At 39.3% G+C, this 16,742-nt stretch overlaps 1 protein-coding gene and 1 long non-coding RNA gene across 9 annotated transcripts in view; one reads left to right on the forward strand and one right to left on the reverse strand.

Moving 5' to 3' along the window:
* Positions 1–615: 615 nt before the first annotated feature.
* LOC101942390 (uncharacterized) lies at positions 616–15,187 on the reverse strand. Its single transcript, XR_002887989.3, has 3 exons — positions 13,916–15,187; positions 12,081–12,959; positions 616–5,042 (listed from the first exon to the last, which is right to left on the reverse strand). It is a non-coding gene; the product is annotated as an uncharacterized LOC101942390 (long non-coding RNA).
* Positions 15,188–15,886: 699 nt separating this feature from the next.
* Positions 15,887–16,742, forward strand: part of MEIS2 (Meis homeobox 2) — a 180,571-nt gene continuing 179,715 nt past the window's right edge. For 2 of the 8 annotated variants that reach the window (XR_010600654.1, XM_005299960.5), the window contains exon 1: positions 15,904–16,726. Coding sequence is in view for 4 of the 8 variants with exons in the window: in XM_005299960.5 (XP_005300017.1) it covers positions 16,715–16,726 (12 nt within the window). In the remaining 4 variants the exon portion in view is untranslated. Of the gene's footprint in view, positions 16,727–16,742 lie in introns of all 8 variants that reach the window. The other 6 variants (XR_010600652.1, XR_010600651.1, XM_042857440.2 and 3 more) reach the window with 6 other exon arrangements.

A 16,742-nucleotide genomic window follows, 5' to 3' on the forward strand; every position in this document is an offset into this window, starting at 1 on the left:
GTGCAATGTAAGAATCTAAATAGAATGGGAAAATGCTCAGCATTTATCTCCTTTACTTTTATGCATGCATTTACAGGGTTTCTACTAATCTAAAGAGGCAGTAACTTTCTCATTTGGAGTAATGAAGATTATATGATTTACTGAATGTGACAAGAGGCTGTAGTCCCTCCCCCAAAGTCTCCCCTCAAAAAAACCCCTCAAGATTGTTTAATTTGAAGAAATTAGAGAGGATTTGAGTGGTACTAGTTGAGGAGCTGTTCCATGCAGGGAATTGTAATGTTAATAATAACACTCTGTTCATACAGATCCCCTTTCAGCTGAGGAGCTTACATTGTTTTATAAACATCAGTGAATGAAGCCTCACCGTACCTTGTGTATTACCTATTATGAGCGTCATTTTATAGACAGAGAAATTGAGGCACAGCTTAAATGACTTGCCCTAGGTCAGCCAGCAAGTCAGTGGCAAAGCCAGAAGTAGAATCTAGTACTGCTGATTTCCAGTCCTCTGCTGTAACCACTAGCTAATGTTCTCCCCATTCACTCACTCTGAAGAGGGATTCGTTTCTTTCACAAGAAACTCTGAAGATGAGAAGAAAAGTCAAACTGGCCTTTTGATTTTTTTAAGAGGATCTTTTTTAATCGATTGTTTATTCACAATGCAGAATTCACAAATAAAGGGAGTTTCTTGCACAATTGATTTTGAATTTAAACATAGAATATACAGGTATTTTGTGGTATCGTGATAGCATGAGAGACATATTTTCTGACAAGCTCATCTTGGGGATTGGGGAGGACGTGAGGTTATCCTTTTCCAAAGTTATTCAACATCTGGGTTTCCCCTTCTGCAGTGTTTTGACATGAGTTAATTGCAAGCTTCATTCCTGTGAGTGGAGGCTTTTAAACACAGCACTGCAAGAAGTCATGTTCTTCTCTTTCTTAAAGGACCAAAGTCCCCTGTACCACTTCCAAATTGATGTTATTGCTTGGTTTTGACATCAGTGCTACTATGTATGTATAACTTCACTTGACCCATTACATATCCTTCATCGGTTATCTTGGAGAACAGGGAAACCACGGAGGACACTGAAGAAAGAGTGCTGGCTAATATCTTACAGTTTGTGTTTAGTAATCAAAGTAGGAACATTTAGGAGAAACAAATACATTGGAGTAATTTTTAAATGAGTGCTTATATTCAGCAGTTTTACCTTTTGGCTCTATATACTCATCAACATTTTAAACTATTCCACTTTAAAGAGCCACAAAGCTCACAAGTGAGACAGAGATCCAATACTTTATTGATGCTTACAGAAGGGCAAAATGAAAAAGCTCTGATTTAAATGGTTAGGTTGGCCATCTTTCAATCTGTCATTATTTTAAAGCCCGGTACTCCAGCAATTTGCCCTGAGACTTGCAACTCACTCCCACTTCATAGAACAAAATTCCCTGAAACAAATGGATAATCTCCACTGAACATGATTTTATGATAGTACTTTGATTAGCAGGTGAGCCTTCTTCTGAAACCATCTGCAGTAAGCAATCGCTTTATTTTACAACATTGTTGTTCGGGTATATTGAAAATTGAATTTTTAACATACTAAGCAAAACAATACAAGAGACGGGATAAGCAAAAGAAACTGTAACTGTCTTGAAAAAAATAAAGTTATGTCTGGTCACTTGGATAACAGTGTTATCCAAGTACATGCTGAACTGCAAAAATATAAACACATACAAAAAGAGTATTTATGTGTCCTCCTTCACCACATGCACAGCATTTTTTTCTCCTATGTCAAAAACTGTAATGGCAATTTACAAGTATATGCGCAATCAAATTGTTATTGATTTAGTGATGCATTTATTTGATGTCCCTTGCCTTAACCTCATTTTGCATTATTTCAAACTGTCAATGATTTGTGAATCATGAATATTCAAATCTAATTTGCACTTACAAATAAGCATGCATGCAAAAAAGGTAATATGTCTCTATATTTTCCCTTTTGTTTTGTATTTATTTGCACATTGTTTTCTTAGAAGTCCTCTTAAAGTAATTCCATCTATTTAAACACAAGTGCCCTGATTCTCCCCTCACACCAGCTTTACACCAGTGAAAGTCCAGTAACTTCAGTAGAGTTACTCCTAGCTTACACCAGAGAAGACACTCAGACCCAATTATTTTTCCTGTCTTTCCCCCCTGCTGACTTCACATTCAAACTCATCAGTATTTTTTGCAAATGTGTTTCTTTGTAACAACAGCAATTTCTATTTATTACTTTAGTAAGGGAGAAAGGCCTGAATTAAAACCCTTTATCCTAACACCTTCAAACTTTACAGCAGTTCAGATCTGCATTTGAATTGGAAATCCATGATTTGGAACCATTTGTACTTATTGATAATACAATATTTTGCTCTTGGGTACAATAAATACTTCATTTCTTCTTCTTTTTGTACAGTGGCAGTAGACACAAAACAGAGTTTTACAACTGTAAAAATAACAATATAGAAATATAGTAGTTTCCATGAAAATAAGGACCCAACATTTGCACATTCGTAACTCCCAGTAAAGTCAATAGGAATTTTCAATGCACAAGAAATGCAGGACCAAGCCCTTTATATATATTTTTCCATTTATGTTGGGGGAGGTAAGAAATTGAATGGCACCCTCAAACACTAAAAACTCCTTTAGATATTTATTCTCAGATCAAAATGTTATCCTGAACATATAGGCTGCAGCCAACACCTTATCAATGGCTGAAATCTGAAAACAACAGATCAAGGAGCATCTGCCTCTGGTACAAACAATATTCTTCTTGCTCCAAAAACAAGACCCATTTGTAACACAGAATAATTTGGAATTAAACCTAGGTAGGGGAAGAAAATTAGGACAATTCTCATGACTTTTGGTTCTTTATAATAATGTTGTAGAATTGTAATTATACTGTCTTCACAAAAAATAGAACTGATTTCATACTGCAAAACTATATTTGGAAACAGGTGTTCAGATTCCAACTGGCAGTTTAGTTTGTCATGTTTGTATCCCTTTTTACTCACTATATGTGAACATTCATACAAACAGATGTTCATCTCACAAATGGGTTTGATGGGTGTCCTTTGTGCTTTTATTGACTTAAATGAAAGCAGAATCAGGTGTGAATATTTGTTATTGCTTTTTGCTGTTAACCTCCTGTTTAAAAAACTTCAGCCAACCAGTTGGAGAGCAGAACTAATACCATGTGACTAAGGTAACCAGTCATACATCGAGAATAATGAATTGCAAAAAGTCTAAATGAACATTTTGCAAAGGGCCCATAGACTGAAATTTGTTTGCCTAAACTATTCTTGCTAAATACTTGCAAGTAATGAATACTTTCACAAAAATAAGGATTGATTATGGGGCCCTAATCCTTGTTTGAGGTTTCTAGGTGCTATCATAACACATATCAATAATAATGCATTTGAGAACAGAAAATAGCACTATATTGACCAGCTAGTGTGTATTCAAAATGAATAATTTGATCAGCTCTTCCACCAAGAGAAAAACTTTGGAAAAAATGTTTATTTAAACATTGTGTGTGAATGCTGGGTAAATGCAATATTTTGAGTATTTAATGTAAAATAATTATAAATTTATATAGCTTAGTAATTTTTTCCACTAGAGCCAGGATCATGCAGCTAAGTGACATGGCTCAGCTGTTGTGAAGTACAAGGTAAAGCCAAGTGCCCTCAAACACCCAAGAAATAGTATTATCCAGTGTGACACATGCCTGGATATGTCTTACTGTGATTGTAATATGGCCTCAAGGTAAGAGTATGGGACAAACACTTCTTATGGGGTTTTTTTTATTGTTATATTTCTCTACTCCAAAGAACTGCTTCTACTAGAGCTTTTTATGCCACTAATCAATAGAACTATTAGCGATGAGTTATAATTGCAAATGATGTAATACTAGGAGGTTTATAAATTTGTGTATACTTGCTTTATAAGAAATTTATTAGTATATTGTTGTTTAATCTTGTTTCATCACTTAAGAAGCCTGTTTATTTCTGCAGATGTGGAAAACATTTTAAACTGCAGCATGTATCATGCACTTCATAATACCAGAGATGGTGTTGAAAACATGTCATACAAAAACGATGACTGACAATAGCTAAAATACTAATTAAGGACCTGATCCTGTGAGGTGCCAGGAGCTTATTACTGTGTGCTGAAGGTCCAGAATTCCTATTAAAGTCAGTGGGAATTAGGCATACTCAGCACTTTTCATGGGGTGCTCTGCTCTTGCAGGACCAGGTAGACAGCCCTGTCCTGTATTCCTCAGTCAGGCAAAAATCTCATTTAAATCAATGGGAGTTTTGTCTATAGGTTTGGACCCCAAAATATTGAAGGCTATCATATGGAGGGGATTGCCTGAAGGGAAGCACAGCTGGAAGGCCTATTCCCTTCAAAGGCATCTTCTGCTCTAGCAGATGAGACCTACAAGATGATTTTCAGATCTTTTGGAGTGTGAAGATCTACTTGATTAGCAGAGGTCAAATCTCTGGTTCCCTGGCTTTCTGCATGCAGTTTATTATAAATATTATTATATTAGCATAATCCTGCCAGAAACACTTAGGCCAATCCATCCCTGGTGGAACACTATTGAAGTCAGTGGAGTACACCAGAGATGGGTTTTTGCCCTTTGAGTCTTATCAGCTATCTGTGAGGGAAGAAGCTCTGAGTAATTAAAGTCTCTGAATACAATGAGCTGCCTAGACATGAAACTTCATTGTTTGCTTTGAAGAGTAAAGTCACTTCATTCTATATCCATGTCCTTTGACACCATCATTATTTTATTTAAAAACATACAATTGCCAGCATAATTCATAATCAATACAGCTCTCTAGACTTTCTTAGGTATCCTGAAATTGGTCATGGATGTAGTGATAGCCTGAGATTTGATGAGCCTATTTGTTGTCTCTTCTAGTTCCTCTTCATCCACCTTGTGAGGGGCATTTGATAGCTGCATTAGCCCTTCCATGGCAGTGTTATTTTGAACCTTCCCGGTAACCTGCCAAGATCCAAAAGAATAAGATTTTTTTTTAAATGAAGAACACCTGAAAAAAAAAAAAACAAACAATCAAGCAGATTTTTCCCTTCACAAAATGAGGTGAAATTGTTTTATTTTCCCTGAGTTTTTCTAAGAACCTGTGGTGTAATTTATTTAGCAGGAGTGATGGAAGCAGGCAGATAGGTGATACCAAACATGTGTAAGAAAGAAGTTACATGTAAGTCTGGAAGGGTGGGTGAGCAGTTGAGTGTTTTCAGGATGCATATAATAAATCTTAAAAGGATGTAAAGGAGAGCAGGCTAATGAATTTGGAAGCTGTCTTCTCAACTGCCTCATCTGTATCTGGGTGTATAGGGCGTTTTCTTCTGGAGACTATTGGACAAAGGTTCAAAAACACTTGAATATCTTCATTATGCCTAAATTGTCTTCTGTTGCAGCTTTAATCATGCACAGTGAGGGATGGGACTCAGAAATATATCCTGGTTGAGTGGGACAAAAAATGCTTCCCTTTTGACCTCCATCCCCTTGGGGGGAGATGCGGCACCTAACGATTGTTTCCGGCGCTGAGAATCTGCTCCCATTTGTACTAAATTTCTGGAGCACATGTTTCTACTGAGTTGTTAGAAGACTTTCTAAGAATGGCAACGCCACCCTGCCTTTGGCTAATGAGTCTGCCCAGGAGAATATCAAGTGCAATTACTTTCAGGGAATAACAACATACCAATGAACAGTAGGTAACGTTGACTCTGCAGAGGGAAACGAAACATACGTTCCTAGGTAGAAAAGGCTATGAATCAGGGTTAATTATCCAGTAGAGGGAACAGGGTTACACTAACTCTCACTTCCTGACTCGCACCAATAGATCACCTCAAAATGTGAGCTACTTACAGAAAAACATTTGCAAAGTTCAGCTCCCCCTCCCCCGCCCCACTTCGTAGCTTTTGTTGTTTTATTCATAATGAATGTGGTTAAGGTACATTTTCTTCCCCTACCATTTGCAATTTATGAGGTAAGTTGCTCAACACCTGGTTTGTTTGGACCGAAGTAGGGGAGTCAAATAAAACTGAAGAAGTTGGTGGCGATGAGAATGTAATTAATGTCAGTGGCATATTTAATCTAATGCAAAGTTTAAGTCAGTGTTTTACATGTGCACAAAGTATCTGAAGAAGACACCATGCTTCCCTCAGACATCATTAAGGCGGTGGGGCAATCAGGCAAGAGGCTACCTTTAGCTTCCGGAAGGTGGGAGTACTCTGTATTGTAATCCTTTATTATCCTAGCACGTAGAGGAAGGCAAATCTGTCCCAGATGATTTGATTATGTACATTCCTAGGAAGGGGGGGCGACAATATTTTGGCTTGAACAGTATGAAAAATGTGTGAAATAACACATCCAGGCTATCCACCAACCAGTCCTCAGGCTGGCAGGAGTCAAGGAGCGGCAGGATTCCACTTTACGGTTATTTTGAAAAATAATAACGCTGATGATCACAAGGAAAAGCTCTCGACCAAGTGTTGTTGCAAAACAGCAATAGAAGGAGCGGGCCAAACTTCGATGTGAAACCCAGCAGAGAAGCCAGCTGTTTGCTCCTGGTCAAGATAGCGTTCTCCGGGGTCGGAGTGCGTTACACAGCTGGAGAGACTGCTGTGATTAGTAACTTTTCCGCGGTCTCTGGGCTCATCAGCGGATGAAAGTACCCGGTGGTGCAAGGGCGACCCCAGCGCAAATTCTCCCCCACGTGTAAACGGCCCTGCGAAGTCAAGGCTGCAGTGCTGAAACAAGGCGCACATATATTGAGTTTGTCAGGGATCATAAAATGTGAATTGATTATTCAAACAGCCATTGATTATAAGAGAATGCTTACTGCAGCAATGGGAAAGGTTAAAAGGAAATTGACCTTCTGCGTACGTGACATAAAGTCGTTAGGTAAATGAGATATTCATACAGGGTGTAATCAAGGTCATGCTAATTTTATTAGTAGTATTAAACTCAGTCTTGAGCTTCAGTTGGGAGCACTAAACTGTCCCCTTGGGAATCAAAACATGAGGTAGATCCCAGTGGTGGTGGTGGTTGTTGCCTTTTAAATATATCCCGTGCTCCTACAATCGTGCTGAATTACTTTGGATATACTGGGCCCGATCCTGCGGCCTCAGTGCCCATTGATGGCAATGGTGGGAGCTGAGAGTCCGCCGCCCGACTGAAGAGGTATTAGCAGCGCACAGGATCGAGCCCAGTCTCATTTCCCATCACGTGTATAGGTGCGTAGGGGCGCACAGACATACACCTCTCCGGGGGTACGTCAGATTTTAGCCCCTAGGGAATCCAGGTTGCTTGCGTTTGCCCTGTTAGAGACGCTCTTGTCTCCCAGATAGGATGAGAGCGTGTACCAAAAATTAGATGCATTTATGCACATATTTATCCCCTCTAATTATAGAAATTAATCCTCTTACTTAGGACTAAAAGGTAACGTCTGAGGCGTCCCTTTGATGTTTAACAGCATCATTTGGGGCTACCAGTCCAACTGATTAAAGAATAATTGTTGGTAAATGCTTTCCGAGTGGATTGTGTTTAATTAGGGGCATTCATAATTTTACGGCTTACCGCAAAATGAAACGTAATTAAAAAACGCAAAAATTCTAACTGATTTTTATTCTAATTATGTTTATTGTTCAGGCTAATTATTGCACGGGCTGGGGTGTTGTTCCCCTTTCCCCAAAAGAAAGACCACATACAGCGCTCCCAAACATTCCCTGGAAGTTTTTCTAAGTACAATCTTGGGAGGGTTTTTCCATTGTTATTTTCAATTATAATTAAATGTTTCAGCTTCCCCCCCCCCGCCCCTTCTCTCCTCTATGCGACACCTTGGGATGTGAGAAAGTGATGGCAGCTCTCTTCCCCCAGACCTCGGAGTAATTGCAGAAGGGCTGATGAATTTCTTGAAGAAACACTTGCCACACAGTGCGGAAACCATCTCCTAGCAGGATTTTAGAAGCCAAAGTAAACAAAGCACCCCAGGGGCGATTTCCCCCCTTTGCGCAGCTTACTTCTCCATTTACTTCCGAAGTGATCGCACGCACGCACACACATACAGAGAGATGCACACGACATTTAGAACATGAATCACAGTTTACATTTCGAAAATCTTACGGCTCAAACAAGCATGTAAATAGAAGGTGTTAAGAGGGCTGGTAGGTCAATTAAAAGTACCTGCTAGTAGCTCTGCAGTTAGCAAAGAAACCTTCCCTATTCCACATGCACTCTTCATGCGCCCTTTGTACACACAGCTCCCCAAAAGAAAATTCAAGTCATCTCAGCAACCTTTCACAAGCAGTTTCTCCAGGGAAGAGAATAAAGTTACTCGACTAATTTGACTATTTATAGACTCTATGGAGTTTAGTATTTAAATAGATGTTATTCCTTTTACTAGGCTCGCCATGAAAATTGGAGACGAGTACCTAAATCAGCTGGCTGCCCCTTAACAAAAAGCTTTTACTTTTAAAGCAAATGATCGGTTCTGAGATGCCCTTGTTAAAGTGGGGGCGAATTAAAACTGTCAATACTGCGCCTAACTCGCGTTTTTCATTTCACTTCCAAAGCCGCTGAGAGGGGAATACAAGGCGCACCTATATTTATGGCTTCTTTTGCTTCCTTGTTGAAACTACCATCGAAACGTGTATGGTCAGTTCCCTTTTCGCCTCTGCTTTTCAGTCTTCACAAGTGTGATCTGGTTCATTTAGGTGCATCTCGGTCTATTCATGTAGCGCGTCCCAGTTTCCTAAAGGATTTAATTTAAGTGCGATTATAACAAAGTGTTTAAATTCTATTGGGGGAAATTGGAGGTGAGGGACAATCCACCTCTATGCAAGTGAGAAATAGCCCAAGACTTGTAAAGCAGGGCAGGAAAGGGATTTTGATGGAGCAGTGTCTGTACTTTTTGCTGCAGTAGAGCCCTGATTTAACTGACATAGATTTCCCAGAAATAGGAAAAGGAGAGAGGGGCTCAGGGCTGGGTAGGGGGGGTATTTTATGTAAATGAGCAAATCCGAAATGTATTACAAATCCACTGTAATAAAACTGACAGTTTTGACAGTATTGACAACATAAATATATGTTGGAACACAGCACTTTCAGACACTTAACCGATGAAGCAATAAAAAGATTCGACTACAATATTTCAAATAATCGACATTGATGTTTTGATACATCATTTTTATACCTCGAATCGATCTATCACTCTGTGACCGGTCAATTTTAAGTAAAAATCTGCTGCAATTATTTACGCTATTGCCAATGACGACCTAATAACTGTTTTCAATTAATTACAGCCAAACTAAGCATTATGAGGACCAACTGGCCGTATGTTCTGTTGTACGTCCCTTGCATTGCTTGTATGGAGCACAAAGACAAATATGTATATTGCATTCTCTTTGGGGGAGATGCGATTGTTTTAGAAAGAAAACTCTCCATCTTTTGGAAAAAGACCGCGGGCGCTGTTCATGCCAGCCTCAAAACTATATTTCCAGGAAACACGTTATATTGTTTTGCCAGCCATTTCTTTTATGCATGAACAGACCAAGCTCTACGCATTTTTTTTTAAGTTAAGATTGTGTCCTGCTTCAGACAATGGACTCGGAAGATCTTTCAAAGAGGGAAATGGGCAATGAGAGAGAGAGAGCGCGAGAGAGCGTGTGTGTGTGTGTCTCCCAGTCATTTCAAAGGGGGTCTGGACATTGTTCTCCGCATACACCAAACCAAACTCCAGTATAAAACGAACCTCCTTTTGGAGTTTTGTAGGTAGCCGGAGAACAAAAGTGACTATTTTGAGCGAGAGAGGGGAGCTGCAAGTGTAGGGGGTAGGCTCTGTGGTTGCTATAATAAATCGGTTTTGTTATCCATCTTTCTTTTTTAATCCCTAATTTTCCTTTTGTTACGATGCCAGGTTGGAAAGATATGTTTTATGTCCACGGATTCCTCCAATAAATACAAAGCACTTGCTAGTTCTGCATCGACCCCACTGCGTTATTACGAAATATTGACAGTTTTTTTCCCCTTTCTGCTTTCGATGTAAATATACAGGTTGTCTGTTTATGTCAAATAGTTCTGATCTTCACGTGTACATTTCGTACAGTCTACAAAATATGAAAGACGCGCTGTCCTTTTACATTAGCACTTCAAATACAGTTCTCGTGCATAGCTATATACAATTCTAGGGGTGCCTATTCAGGTTGGCTTGGGATTTATTTTAATGCCCCTCTTCACACACACACCCTAAAAAAAGCCGCTGCAGTGGGTTCCGATTTAAGGACGATAAAATTATCCTAAAAGGAAGTGAGGAGGTAGAGGGGGGCAGAAGAGAGTGGTGATGGTGGGGAAACACCGTAACGTAAAGATTTCCACCTCCTATGTTTCTCCGAGTGAGTCGGCTCCCGGATTCGGAATCCACTTTTACCATCACCTTGTGAGAAAGGCTTTTCAGTGCTATGCTCTGGTCTCATTTAACTGTTCAAAGCAAAACCAAACCAAAAAAAAAAAAAAAGCAATATTTGGGGGCTGAATGGAAAAAAGCGCATTTCTGAAAGTGTTGGAGTCCCGCCAGATAGCGCTAGAGGGCTGTTTATTGAATCGCTTCTTCTCTTCTGTGGGATCTTTAACAGAATAAACAGGAGAGAAAGAGAGAGAAAAATAAGGGGGTGGGGGGAGAGAAGCCACCCCACAAGTGCCGTTTTAAATCTCTGGAGTTTACTGGGAGAATAATAGGGACTTGCAAGTGAAGAGAGAACCTACATCTCTCTGGGTTCGTGTTGTTTTTTAAAAGCGAAAGAGAAAAAAGAGGCGGAGGGAGGATGTTAACAGGTAACTAAATGAACCTCCTCCTAATCCAACTTCCAAAGATCCCAATCATACTGCAGTGGAGGTCAAGAAAAGTTCACTGTGATGGGCTACCATTGACTTTCTGGAGTGGAAAGATTTTCGAAAAATAATAGATTGCTGAAAAGGGGGGAAAAGCAAAGCACATTATTGGAAAGCGGGGGTGGGGGGAGAAGAGAGAGAAGAACTAAATGAACACAGCGATCTGACGAAACTAAAATGTACTTAATTTTAAAGGTCATGCTAGACCAGACCTGGAAAATGATGCAGCTCCTGAATCCACATATTTAGTGAATAATTTAGGGGCGAAGTGGGGGAAAAACCAAATGATAAGAATTAGATTGAGGTGAGTAAAAACGGATCAAGTTCTAATAATGAAACCTATTCTTCGTATGGGACAGTAAAGGAAATCAGCAAAGTGCAGTTCTTGTATGTGGGAGATTAAAATATGGAATATTCCTTATAATAAAAATAAGAATGGAAGAGTAACATGTTACACTTGATCTTCTGGATAGTATACCGAAAAGAGAAAACTTCCCGTGGATTTTGATACACGGTTATGGTTATATTAGAACCCTACAGATCATTTAAACAGAATTATTTCTTTCGTCATTAAATCTGATACATTTCATTCAACAATATTTCAAGAAAAAATACAAATTAAAATATTCAAAATAATTCATGTTATTCTGCAATATCCCTCACCTTTCCCTTATAGTTTGTCTGCAAATGTGGAGGATAGGTTACATTTCTGGATACAATTTGCATGATCCAAAAAAAATACTTCGACTCAGCAAACAAACAAAGTAACATTGAATAAAGTTACAAACAAGATTAAGGTTCAAATAATTTGCCCCTTCAGCCAGGCGTCAATTATTCTATCAGAGGTAGGAAGGCTAAAAGGATTTAAACCACGCAAATTTAATAAACCAGATTAACAATATGTACTTTTCAAACTGTTAGGGACCCCAAAGTAAACTACCCAAAATATCTATTGAACCAAATGACTGCCTATAGGAAGTAGAGGATTTCCGAACAGTAAATAGTGATTTCGTGTAAGCATAGCCTGTTTCCCCCAAACTTTCTATTTGCAATAAAATATGGCACTGTGCATAAAAGCAATGGTTTAACATAAACAATGGAATACACTTCTTACATTTAAAATATTACCTGTTGTGCAACTCCGGTTTTTGCAAGGGTTCTCAGAAATAGAGGCAGATCTCAAAGCCAGCAAAAGGCTAAGATGCCACACTTCGGAAAGGCTGATTGAAAACAGACTCTAAGTTTTAGCGGATTTTCTCTCTCACTCCCTCCAAGAGCTAAGAAGCCGATTTGGGAGTTTGAAAGGAATGGGTTTCAGCGTCCATATTTGTTCTGGTGCACTTGTAAAATGCGATTTGAAGAGGATCTTTAGCCCTCTGATTGTCTTTGTTTTGTTTTTCTTGAAACGGATCTTTTGCCCTTAATGAGTCCCCACGCAGCTGGACAGCTCCTTCTCGGACACTGAGAGCTCTAACCCCAAACTGACCCCAATTTGACACCACAAGATGAAATTTTACCGCCTGTTAAAACCATTTCCAGCCTCGGCAAAAGGAGCTAGCTGTTGACGGAGATGCACTTCCATACCGGACACCTAATTTCTCTTTGGATTTTGGTCTAATCTGAAGGAAAAAAAATGATGCGCCTCTCTCACACTTTTCACTGGGATCGGCCTTTGTTGTAAGTGTGTGCACGCGAAACTGGAAATCAGCCAATTTAATCTCCCTGAATTACTGTTTATTTTTTTTAAAAAAAAGAGTATCCCACCATGCTAGGGGGGAAAAGGAAGGAAAACACACACACACACACACACACCTAACAAGAGCTAAGCGTTCTGGTGCTGCTGTTTCTTATATTCCTACCTAATCTTGAATATGTCCAAAGCTTCATTTTGGGACACTAAATTTAGATCCTCTAATGGCTAAACTGTAGCGCTTTAAACTATGTTCCCATATATTGTATGCTTTAATCCACTGGGATAGTGGGAAAAGGTTCCATCTTTCTTCTGCCCTGTGTATAGAAAATGACACAACGGGGAGCATGAAAAACCTTTAACTGACCATATGAAATTTTACTTTCTATCAGCTTAAAATCATTTTTTAAAGTTGGTCTTGCTTCTAGGTGGCACGCACACGTCAGGGCTAGCCAGCTCAGGGGCTTTAGTTTAAAATAAAAATTGTGAAAAGAGCAGCATTTGGTACTGCAACATCTTTTAGCTATATTTATGTTGCTCTTTATCAATTCTTTACTCTGAATAATTGAAATCTACATTGAATATTATGAAAATCAGGCATATGAAAAAATGAAGTATAAAATAATGCTATAATTAATGAAGCACTCTTATTTGTAAATCAAGTGGTGTAGAAACTTCCTCTTTACAAGGAAACGGATAAACTTTCATCACAATACACCCAGCCTGGGATCTGAACAAATACATGAAGTCTTCAGTGGAACTAGATTACTTTTATCCAGCTATATTACAATGAAAGATCCTTTCTTGTATCATATTGAAGCTATTTGACATGAGATATACAGCTGTACTCATTCTACCACTATTAGAAAATAAATGGAGAAGCTGCACATATTTAAAATATATCCTAGAAGCTTGGGCATATTGGAAGTGCCATAATCAAATGATTCCGATGAAGTTTAGGAATTTGGCATCTTTCTAGGGGGCGAAAAAGCAAATACCATTCATCAATGACTAGATCTCTAAAAAAAAAAAATCTGTTAGAAAAGTACAGCTGTAAAACTAGGAAAGGATTTGCATAACCTACTGCTCTGTAGGTCTCCGTGCACCCAAAGGATTAGCCAAGTATTCATTACCATGAATATCTTGAATTGCGTTACCGATTTATACGACAGAGTATAAAATACTGCACAACAAAACCGGCTTTTTCCTTGCGAAATGAATCGACTTAACCACTGCTTGAAAGAGATCTACATACTAAGGGCTTTTTACTCACCTTTCTTTATAGTCCCGTGAAAGTCAGTCACAGAATATCGGTTGCTCTTAGAGCTAGCTTTAATCTTGGAGGAGATCCTCTAGGGGGAAAATAACCGGTCTGCTCTTCGGCTTCTGACGCTTTTTAAGCAGGGTGCAAGTCTGGCTAAAAGTATCTGAGTGACTTTTCTCCATATTGCTCTCATATTTGTAAATACAGTCTGCTCTGCAGGGCTCACCACTATCAGAACTCGTAGGAATGCCCACTGGCGTTTGTCAGCCCTCCACACTATCTTTCTTTATATGTGAGGGCTGATTTCCCGCAGACATCATTGTTATGATGGCTCATTTAATCAAACTGTTTAATTGCTCCGGTAATCACTATCATCATCACAGGTACTCAATCATTCATCATTTTCGAGGGGTTTATTGACCTCTGGAGCTCATTCTCTATGCCCATTAAAATCTAGCCAAATTTCTATAATTACCCTTTGGGTTTTTTTATTTATTCAGTTAGTTAGTTAGTTAGTTAGTTAGTTTCCAAAAATCTTAAAATAACAATAATAAACAATCCCTAACTGACTCAAATACATTTTTTGCGGTGTATGTTTAAAAGCCATCTATGTATGAGGCCACATTCACAACTGGGTACATACATAATCATTGATAAATCCCACTATTAACGGGATAGTCTGTTTTAGATTTTATGTGCAGGGGACCGTGAACGAGAAAAAAGGGTGGGGGGTGGGAGAGGACAAAAGTGCAGCAATCGATAGTTTGACCATCGCTCCTCCCCTAAACTTCAAGCATCCCCCATGATTGATGATCTTGGGTAGCTTTGGTAATTGACTGCTCTGAGGTAAGGCATGTTTTAGTTCCAGCAAAGTGAAGTGATTGGGCGAGAGAAACATACTAACATTAACGTGTGTGTGTGTGTGTGTGTGTGTAAAAGTTCATTGGGTGCTCAAGGAGGGTGCACTATCTCACTTAATTTGCCAAACAACCCTACTGTAATTAGCACTACAATTAGAAGGCATTACCGAGTTAATACCTAAGCATACATTCCCCAAATACAACACAGATATAGAGCAAGGTCCAGCAACATACATACATACATAAGTACATTGTACACACAAGACCCAGTGATTGGCTCAAAATAAACGTGCAAACAAAATCTACATAACATTTGGGCTTATCATACAAAAGAGTAATCATGACTTTGTTTTAAAGCCCCCTTTAAAGACCAAAAACCTCATCACAAAACTAAAGGGATTTCCCTCCTCCTTCCTCCCTCCCTCCCTCCACCCCCCCCCCCCCGACATCACAACTGCGGTTGAGAGAAGCGATCACTTAATGAAGAACAATGCCAAATATAGTTTGAATGAGGTGTTCTCTTCATGTCCTGGAAAATTAATTTCTTAAACAGCGTAATGAATTTGCACAGAAAAGAAACCACACTTTAAACATAACATTCTGGCAGAGACTCAGTACTTCGTTAAAACAAGCTTGTTTCCTATGGAAGATCAACTGTATATGCCCCTTTACATTTTAACTGTCTATTCTCCCAGACGTGCATACCATTCGCGGCTACAGTGGTATCTGAAGATTAAAAATTTGTTAACAATATGCTAAACAACGCAGTAAAGCAGGATATACTTTGCTTGTAAAATAATCTAGTGAAAACCAAACCAGGTCTAGGCTTCTATCGTACTTTTCTTCTTGCTTTCTGCAGTTTTCCCTCTTCCCCTCTCTCACACAAACACACACTCTCTCTCTCTCTTCCTCCTCCTGTGTCTCCCTCTTTCTCACTCACTCTCTCTTTCCTATATGAAAAGGAAGGTTGATTTGCTATGGGTATGATCTGTTGTATGGCTCCCCCCATGTGGAGTTGAAGCAGTCCTGATTACATACTCTGCATATCACAGGCTTTATTCGCTCGCTCGCTCTCTCTCTCTCTCTCTCTCTGTGCTCTCCTCTCCCTCTCCCCTCTCCCTTGTATGTGTCTCTGTTGTAGGACTGGCTATGGCCACCACTACTTCCGGGTTCCGTCATTTCATTCTCCCGCCGATCAGCGCTGCAAAACTGAGCCTCTTCTATAAGCCAGCCAGCAGCCAACCTGCCAACACTTACTGACACTCACTCATCTCAGAGAGAGAGAGAGAGACAAAATACCTACCAGGAAAAAAAAAGAGAGAGAGAGGGGGAAGTCCAGGTTTTGCAAACTATTCAATTTTTCTTCGCATCTTTCCCCACCCCCCTTCCTAGTACTTAAAAAAAATCCCAATAGCGATCCTAAAAGGCAAAACCCAAACGCGGAGTTACTGGAAGAAGAAACCGGGGTTAAAAAGATTCCTCCTCTCTTCTTCATCATCATCAACCATCATTCATTCACTACCTTGACATTCCCTGGCTTTGATTGACAGCTGGAGTGGCAAAAAGCCATGAGACACGACAGTTTGGTTACATGTGGGTTGCTGACGGGCCGATCGTAACCTTCAGTTTGGGGGCTTGACAATTTTTTTTTTTTTTTTTTTTTTTGCTTAGAGAAAGAAAAAAGGAAAAAGAGAGAGAGAAAAAAAGGAAAGAGAGTCAGAGAGAAAAAAGAAGAAATACACAAACATCGTGGTTCTTGGCTGATTATTTTTTATTATTGTTGTTGTTATTATTATTATTATTATTATTATTTACCCAGACTGGAGAATAGGCGAAGTCTTAAGTGGGTTGCCAAAAAAAGGAATCTTCTTCACTGTAAATCACTTTCTTTTCTGGACTGGGATATTAAATATACGACACATCCAGGAGTTTATTGGAGCGCAGACTGATGGCGCAAAGGGTAGGTTTAAATCTCC

This window comes from Chrysemys picta, chromosome 4, assembly GCF_011386835.1.
Source record: "Chrysemys picta bellii isolate R12L10 chromosome 4, ASM1138683v2, whole genome shotgun sequence".
NCBI lineage: Eukaryota > Metazoa > Chordata > Testudines > Emydidae > Chrysemys > Chrysemys picta.